The sequence below is a fragment of the Cololabis saira genome, chromosome 1, assembly GCF_033807715.1.
Source record: "Cololabis saira isolate AMF1-May2022 chromosome 1, fColSai1.1, whole genome shotgun sequence".
In the NCBI taxonomy this organism is placed as follows: Eukaryota; Metazoa; Chordata; class Actinopteri; order Beloniformes; family Belonidae; genus Cololabis; species Cololabis saira.
Genome location: NC_084587.1, coordinates 18,265,229 through 18,274,141, shown reverse-complemented (window position 1 = coordinate 18,274,141; position 8,913 = coordinate 18,265,229). Strand labels below are relative to the sequence as shown.

General features: G+C 42.7%; 1 protein-coding gene across 1 annotated transcript; it reads left to right on the top strand.

Annotated features, from left to right (window-relative positions):
- The first annotated feature begins 239 nt into the window (after nucleotides 1-239).
- Nucleotides 240-1,446, top strand: LOC133451370 (forkhead box protein D1-like). Its single transcript, XM_061730357.1, has one exon. It carries the CDS (start codon nucleotides 409-411, stop codon nucleotides 1,213-1,215), a length of 807 nt encoding a protein of 268 aa, XP_061586341.1. The 5' UTR covers nucleotides 240-408; the 3' UTR covers nucleotides 1,216-1,446.
- The last annotated feature ends 7,467 nt before the right edge of the window (nucleotides 1,447-8,913 follow it).

The window sequence follows — 8,913 nt, the reverse complement described above, 5'->3', positions numbered from 1 at the left end:
TAGACCCAACTTTGTAAGTGAATAAAAACCAACAATTCTTTGATTATTAAACAAGAAAATGGTATGTTTATTCAACACTTAAACGAATCAAAGTAGAATAGTGAATGATTGAATCAGAGGATGGAGTTAAGTTGGGGAGAGGAGGAGGACTCCTCGAGTGGGAGGTTAAGGCTGATTTATGGTTCCGCGTTACACCAACGCAGAGCCTTCGCAGTACGTTGCGCGTCGCCGCGTAACCTACGCCGTAACCCTACGGCGTGAGGTACGCGTCGATTTACGCGTCAGGCTTTAGGAGGTTCAGGATGCGCCGCCGTTTTTGTGAATGAACGCGGAGCTGCGGGGGGGTCAGACGGCTGATACCGGCGTCCCTCCGCGCACCCCGGATCCTCCGGACCTTCCGGACCCTCCATGACCATGACCCTGGACCGCACATCCATGGAGGAGACGGATTTACGCGCGGACTCGGAGCGGCGCGCATCCTCCTCCTCCTCCTCCTCCTGCGCCCCGCAGGACCAGGACCATGGTCCCGGCGGCAGGAGAAGCTCCTCCAAGCCTCCGTACTCCTACATCGCCCTCATCACCATGGCCATCCTCCAGAGCCCCAAGAAGAGACTCACCCTGAGCGAGATCTGCGACTTCATCAGCCTGCGCTTCGCGTATTACCGAGAGCGCTTCCCGGCGTGGCAGAACTCCATCCGCCACAACTTGTCCCTGAACGACTGCTTCATCAAAATGCCCAGGGAGCCCGGGAACCCCGGCAAGGGGAACTATTGGACCTTGGACCCCATGTCGGCCGATATGTTTGAGAACGGGAGTTTCCTGCGCCGGAGGAAGCGCTTCAAGAGGCAGCGCTTGTACCTGGAGTCTCTGAAGGAGCGCGGCCTGCAGGCGCCGCCGGCCGCCCTGGGGGCGCACGGCTTCGGCTCGGGTCTCCACGGCTCCCCGGGGGCGGACCTGCACCTCCGGGAGCGCCTGGGCTCCCATTTCAGCCTCAGCATCCCCCACGTGAGCGGCATCCTGCCCGCGCTCTCCTCCATCATCTCCAGAGGATCCCCGGCGCTGCTCGCCTTCGAGCGTCTGGACTCGGGACGCTGCGTCGCGGGGCCGAACCCCCCGTTCATCACCCCCGCCTCGCTCCACGGGATCATGCCCGGCTTCCCCGTTTCACAATTACCATTTTTCCCCAACGGGATCATAAAAAGTCACCTAATTTAATGAATTTGGGACGATGACGCTCTTCTTCCACGCTCCCTCCGGAGCCACGGTACCGTCAGTCAGGGGCGTCAATTGGGTATGGCAAGGTATGGCAGCCGCCCCACCGTTGCTTCAAGGGTTAAATGTAAATGTGTGTTTTTTAAATACATTTATGGAATAACTACAAATGCAAATAAGAACAACATGATCGATTTCACTAGTTATTATACACTGCAAAAATTCAAAATCTTAACAAGAATATTTGTCTTATTTCTAGTTAAAATGTCTAATTTTTAGTCTCTTTTTAAAAACATCTCATTACATTTAAGACAAGACTCAAAAATAACCATTTTCACCTGTTTCAAGTAGATTTTCCCTTAAAATAAGTAAAAAAATCTGCCAATGGAACAAGATTGTTTTTCTTGTAATAAGAAAATAAATCTTGTTCCACTGGCAGATTTTTCTACTTATTTCAAGTGAAAATTTACTTGAAACAGGTGAAAATGGTCAAATAACAAGTTATTTTTCTGGTGATGAATCTTTTTTTAAGTGTAATGAGATTTTTTGACTAAAAATGAGACATTTTAACTAGAAATAAGACAAATATTCCTGGTAAGATTTTGAGTTTTTGCAGTGAGCGAGACTGCATTTGAAAAAATTCAAATTTTCTTGACCACACACATAAGCTCCATAGCAGACTTCTGTGATGAGTATTTGCTGGAGGTGTTGATTGATACTCTAGTTAAGTTCTGTGACTCGTAACCTTGCCATACCTTAGCTTCGACTGAATTGACGCCACTGCCGTCAGTAAAACAATAACATTACAAAAATGAGCGTATTTAATGTGGGCCTAAGCCTTAAATTACTCCAGGCCACAGCTTGAAGTAATTTGTTTACACATATTTTGTCAAGAAAACTCCCGCACACCTTCCTCTCAAGGCATCAAACTCAAGGCATCAAACTTTGATGCCTTGAAAAAGGTCTATGACCGAAACGTTGGCCTAATACACAAGTGTACGGGGAGGAGAAGGTTTTCTTGATAAATTTGGCTGCAGCTTTCCTCCGACACACCTTTCTGCAAATCCGGTGTGCAAAAAGTTTTAAAATATTTTGTAAAAACTGATATTTTGTGATATTTTTTTTAATTAAGATTTGTTTCCAATAAAAAGGGAGGACGTCATTGTGTGAGATTTTAATTAAGCCTAAGATAATTTGTATTGTTTCTCGGTTTTATTTGATTATATTTTTGTATTCTGTTGTTGTTTTTTTTTAATTTTTGGCAAATATGAATAGCTTGCTATTTTAATATAATAAGTAAAACACTTGTCACAAGTGCTATAAATAAAATCAGCATTTCATGTAAGGATGAATGGTCTTTTTTCAAGAAGTATAAAGATATATATAGGCCCATAAAACATGTTTAAAGGTAAAATAATATGCCACGTGCATTTATTAACTGCTGCTTATCAGGGATCTGGTGTTGGGGCAGCAGGAGACTCTCAGCCCTCCTGCAGCTCCTCCAGGAGGCCTGAGACGGTTCCCGGCCAGCAGGGAGAGATATCCCCACCGGCGAGTCCTGGGTCTGCCTCAAGGCTTTCCCCTGGTCGGATGTGCCTGAACACCCCCCTGGCCGGCGTCCAGGTCACTTCCCGACCAGATGCCTGAACCATCTCAGATGATCTGGGTGGCAGGTGAAGGCTCGGGCCTTGACTTTTATGCCACGTCGAGTGGCTGGTTAAAAACTCACTGGGGCTCCTAACATTTTACGCAGAGGCCACAGTCCTTTAAAGTATGTTCAACTATTATAAGCTCAACCATCTGCACAAACACGCCTGTAAGTAGAAACAGAAGCTGGTCCGAAACTGCAGCATTTATCTCCGGCTGAGAAATTTGTTTCATCTGTTAAATGAATGTAGACACAATATGAGCATGTGCACATTTTCCTTTCCCATAGCTGCCCAGTTTATCTTGAATATCCTCCACGTCATGTCTGAAAATCTGCCTGATTCAGTCGAAACATATTCGACAATACACGCCGGTCTTGTCAGCTTTCTAAATAAAAAGCACATGATCCTGTTTGCTCTGCACGCTGTCAGCATGAAAATCAGATGCATGTGGTCATCTGGCTGTCGGCTATTATTACGAGTTAAGAGAGCGTCGCATGGCTTCAGTGGGGTGCTGGTGGTATTTGTTGCTCGTTCCCCCTTTTATGTGGAGGGACGCCGTGAATGTAGCTCACAAGGCTATAGGTCGACGAGTTGGAATTACCTCCGGGTCTCTTTTCCTTGGTGCTTCACCTCGACCTTGATGGAAAACATCACGGGATTAAAGAAATCTGGCTCAAGAAGTTTGTAAGGAATCAGGAAAAGACGACCGCCATCGCCGACTTTGATCCACAAAAGAGGATTATTACACTTATCATGCGCAAGCGTCTGTTAAACATACAAATATGAAATGTTAGTTAATTATCAACTTTGATCATTAAGAAAAAGTAAATAAAAAGCCAGAAAATGTGTCACTATACATAGTCTTGATTAAACAAGGTTTCCCAACAAAATCAGTTGACCCAGACACATTTATGTGCCATAAACTGGTTGGTTCATTTATTTGTTATTTAACATTCTTTCCATTAGTAGATCACCTCCCTCAGCATCGGATCCACCCCTCCGTACTCTGTAAATTGAAAGGAGATGAGTCCACAGCTGCTGACAGCTGCAGCGGTTGGCAGGAATGATTGATTAGTTTTCATGAGTCGTGTAAATAAATATGAAGACAGGAAGGTGAGTCTGAGCAGCCTGTGACGACAAACTCCAACCTTTGTGGCATTTAAATTAAAAAAACGTATTAACTTTGACAATGTAGAACAGTGGTTCTCAAATGGGGGTACGCGTACGTGAAGGCACTCCAGGGGGTACGTGAGATTTTAAAATATACATATATTTAAAAAAGTAGCATCCATGCAAAAATCCTTTAAAAATAAATATTTCATAAATAATTGAGGAAAATATAAGTCTAAATTCATAAAATGAATTTTATCTTCAGGAGTAGGCTATTCAACTTAATATCCTAAAACCGCAGAGAATCCCCCACACCAGGATGGTTCCACCTAACCTGTCAATCACCTGGCTTCACCTGTCAATCACTTGGACCAACGATGGAGTCGTGGTTGAAGCATAGCAGCAATATTTTTATGTTTAATAAATCAGTTACTGATGGCACAGTGCTCTGTTTTAGGTCTTTTTTTTTTTACAACCAAAAGTGCTCTGCGCTGGTTAGGAGGTACTTGGCTGAAAAAAATATTTCACAGGGGGTACATCACTGAAAAAAGGTTGAGGACCACTGATGTAGAAGACTAATACTGCTGAAGGAGACATTAAAGCTCCTTTCCTTGTTACATGTTAGAGCATCCATCCATCCATCCATCCATCCATCCATCCATCCATCCATCCATCCATCCATCCATCCATCCCACTTCTTTCTGCTCGGGATCCAGGGGTCTTCTAGAGCCCGTCCCAGATCTCAGACGGTACAACCTGAACAGGTTCCCAATCCATCTCAGGTCCAGCCATGCTCACACTCACTCTCACAGAATTCAGAATCCCCAGCTGGCTTAAAAAGCATCTTTTTTGGGACTCTGGGAGGAGACAATAGTACCCGAGAAAACCCACGCAGGCATGTGGAGAACATGGAAACTGGTGTATGAACCAGTTACCCTCCAGCTGAGAGGCAACAGTGCCATCTTCTCTTCACAGGGCCGTAACCCTCCCAGGGGTCAGATGTGGGACTCTCTTACTCAAAAATCCATCTGATTCTATTATCCTTTCCTTTAACTTCACAAAGTCCCCATCAGAAAAAAAACCCAGCTCAATTTCACAAGCTTCTAGTTAACTACCGCAACTAAACTATTTTCCCCACAAGGGAACTTGAAAAGTTCATTTTGACATGAGATACAGGTGTTGAGGGTCAGGCGTGTTTGTAAAAGTATGGCAGATCCAAAACTCACCAAGTGTGAAGCTTTGAAGGGGAATTAATCGTATTAAAGGCGTGAAATAAGAAATGTGCACGTGAATGTTTTCATGTATCTGGGTGAGAGAGGTCGGCTTCTCGTGTCTGCGTTTCAGGAATCAGCTGTCTTGTCTCGTCAATAGGAAATAATGATCTACTACTGTGTATTTAAATTAATCTATTTATTGTTTAACAGTTTAATTAAATGAGCTTAAACAAACACATGAAAGTGTAAAAGCGGGATGAGTTTGAGAGATGAGATCAAATCGTGGTTTCAAACAAACCAAAATGCAGAAACAGGAGATGAAACTAATGAAAAACATCATGTTTTTGTTTTTTAGGCCTTAATTCTTTTATTTTTATGAACAACACATGCATATGCGACTGTACGGGGCTATTTATGCACACATCACGATCAGTTCAACATGTTTCTTAATTGTGTTTTGTTTTATTTTTATTATTTTTTTACCGACAAACTAAAATATTGACTATAGTTAAATCACGTAAAAGCAAAGATTATCAGAGGACCGGTAACCAGACGGATCATCTTGCAGGAACTGCAGTTATATTAACTCTGCAGGTATGAAGCTGATCTTTTCCAGGATTTCTGGAGCTCAAAGCTGTTCTCATGCCATCTTTAAAACAGCTGCCTTCCTCCTAAATAACCCCACAGGGAGCAGTTTGCTTTTCCTGGCATGCTGACTCACACTGGGTTTTATCCAATTACGCTGCATATGCACACTCACGACCCCGCTTCCTCCTCGGAGAACGTTCCGCGTCTCTCCGCGGGATTTGGCCGACCCGAGTCGTGAAGTGTGAGCCAGAGCCCCCGAGATGTTATGTGGTGTGAGGCCTGTGCAAGGATATGCAACCCCCCCCCCCAGAATAGAAACTCATCCATAATTATTGAAGCATAATCTTTGTATGTATGTAAATTAATCATATTTCTCAACTATTCTACAGTGAAGTTGAGATATTAAATATTCTGGGTTAAAACGACTCCTTTTCTCAGATGGTAAAGAGAGTAAATGTTTGTTAGGAACTGAAACGATGAGTCTGATCAGTTTTGAGTAAAACCAGAAGATGTGTTTGGGGCAAAATGACGACAGATTTTAAGACTCGAATTGTAAGAAGATGTCCTTTTCATTCTCTTCCTTACAAAGTCAACATGACCTCAGCCGGTCGGGAGTAAAACAATACTGGAGAGGGTCAGTTTTGAGTTGTCAGAAGCTTAATTCTGATGTAAGTTAATTGCACTAAGTGATCCGATTGTTTGTCCGTTTCCTTCTTCCTCTAAGGAGTATTCATGACAGATCCTAAGCCATCTTTTTGAGGACGTGGGTTTGTGATTGGGACGACTGAGTTCATAAAATGAGTCATTAAAGTGAAGGCTTGAAATGGAAACCAGAGCAACAGCTGTAGGAACGGGAAGATGGCAGCTGTATCCCAAACAAGGAGGCCATCACGTCACCGCGTTGCCCTGAAACTGATCAAACAGCCCCGGGAATCTGTCTTTGTGCGTGTTTTCATCAAAATACTTGGACTTCACGTCCGCATGTAGAAACGTTTCTGGAGTTTAACTTGATGTCAAATCCCTAGGGGACATAAAAGAGAGTCACATGACCTCTCAAAGCTCACTGGGCTGTTGTCGGCCTTCGATTTGACTGCAGCTGAAGGTCAGTTTGATCTCAACTGTTGTGTCTTCATAAATAACTAAATAATAATAATAATAATAATAAAAGACAAACAAAGAACAGTAGAAGTCTCTTCCTGTACTTTTGCTTTAACTTGTAAGCCTTTATGAAGATGAGACACGTATCCCACCCTGAAAGCTGATTTAGTTGATATTTGCCGTTAATGTAACCCCCTCAGGGAGAGACAGCTGTGGCGTAGTGGGCTGCGTCAGTGGATCTCTAACAGGGTGAGTCCTGTCAAATACTAAAGCATACCTCGGCTGTCCTTCGGACACTTTAATGACAACAGGACTCAGTTATTTAAGCAATTTTTGTTGGAACTCAAACCAATTCTGCTCTGAAAACGAAGGCTATACGTTGCAACGATTTCCCAGCAAATACAGACAGACAGGATGCACTGACTTTTTGTCCGTGACCTTGTTGCTATGGTGACAGCTGAGCAACACGACATGACAATGAAGTCACTGGGAAAACCAGTGTGCTGATTGGTTTATTTTACTTTTATCAGTACGTTTTGTTGGATTAAAACTTAATGCATGTTAACATGGAGTTATGTTTAATGCATAAACCTCAGCTCATTAATGTTATATGTTTTTGTGTTTATTTGCTGGAAAAGGAAAAAAGAAAACAAAAGGAGGGCCTGAAACGTTTGGGACATTTACCGACATTAGTTTAAGTAAAAGAAATTACCAATTTGACGGACTGGCGACCCGTCCCCTGCCTCCCGCCTGCAATGAGCTGGGATGGGACCCAGCAGACCCCCGTGACCCTGCACAGGATATAACCAGTACTCGAGTTGAGGGGGGATGAGGGGGGATGGCATCCCCTCTGAAATAAAAACGGTCCAAACCATCCCCCCCTGTAAAACTGCCATCCCCCCTTTCCATCCCTTATGTCATTTCATCAATGAATGTGGTATTACTGCTATTTCAACATATTTCAACATCACCAGAAAAATAAGACCAGAAAAATAACTTATTTGACAACTTTCACCTGTTTCAAGTAGATTTTCACTTGAAATAAGCAGAAAAATCTGCCAGTGGGACAAGATTTATCTTCTCATTACAAGCAAAAAAATCTTGTTCCACTGGCAGATTTTTCTACTTATTTCAAGTGAAAATCTACTTGAAACAGGTGAAAATTGTTGTTTTTCCAATGATGAGTCTTGTTTTAAGTGTAATGAGATTTTTTTTACTAAAATGTGACATTTTAACTAGAAATAAGACAAATATTCTTGTTAAGATTTGGAGTTTTTGCAGTGATCCATTTTACTTATCCTGTGAAGGACAGAGGCATATTGATAAGTTCAGAAAACTGTTTTTTATTGTTGTGTTTTGATGTATTTGATGTAAGCCCAGTGGATATTTAAAGCTTAAAGAAGGCTGCATTTAACTGCTGCTATGTCATTCCTGCAGTATTTCTGCAGGTGTTTTGGTCACTGCTATTATTTGTAATATATTATATTATTTGTAATCAGCACAAATTATCTGTCCCCATATGATAAAATCCACCATCCCCCCTGATTCTTTTTTACAACTCGAGTACTGAATATAACGGGTATAGAAAATGGATGGATGGATAAATAACAGACAAGTCAATAGTTAAAACCAACCGAAACCAGATTTCTCTCCCTCTGCTTTGGTCTGTGGCAAACATGTTTCCTGTCAGTGGAAATGCTGGGTGGATCCCGCAGATGTCAGAAAAATCATCATTCATTTGGCCCAAATACGAAGATAAGAAGAGTTTTAGACGTCCTCTTGTGTAGAAAAGATCAAGAACCCCGTAAACCTCGAGTGAAAGACGGTTGAATGCGCCTGAAAGTTATTTAGCCATGACGTGCAGAAAGCAGCTCAGTGGTCGTCTGAGTTGGTTTGACTGAAGGTTTTGCATTTGAAGAACCGACGCTGGTGCAGTTTGTAAATAGTGGGAGGGTCTTTAATGCATCCCAGAACGTCACCATTGATTACTAAACAAATTAGTCAAGGTTTGGATGAACTGAACTTCTTAAACTCTAAACGCT

Excerpts from the sequence above, each read along its gene's own strand:
- LOC133451370 (XM_061730357.1), top strand. The coding sequence starts at position 409 with ATGACCATGACCCTGGACCGCACATCCATGGAGGAGACGGATTTACGC.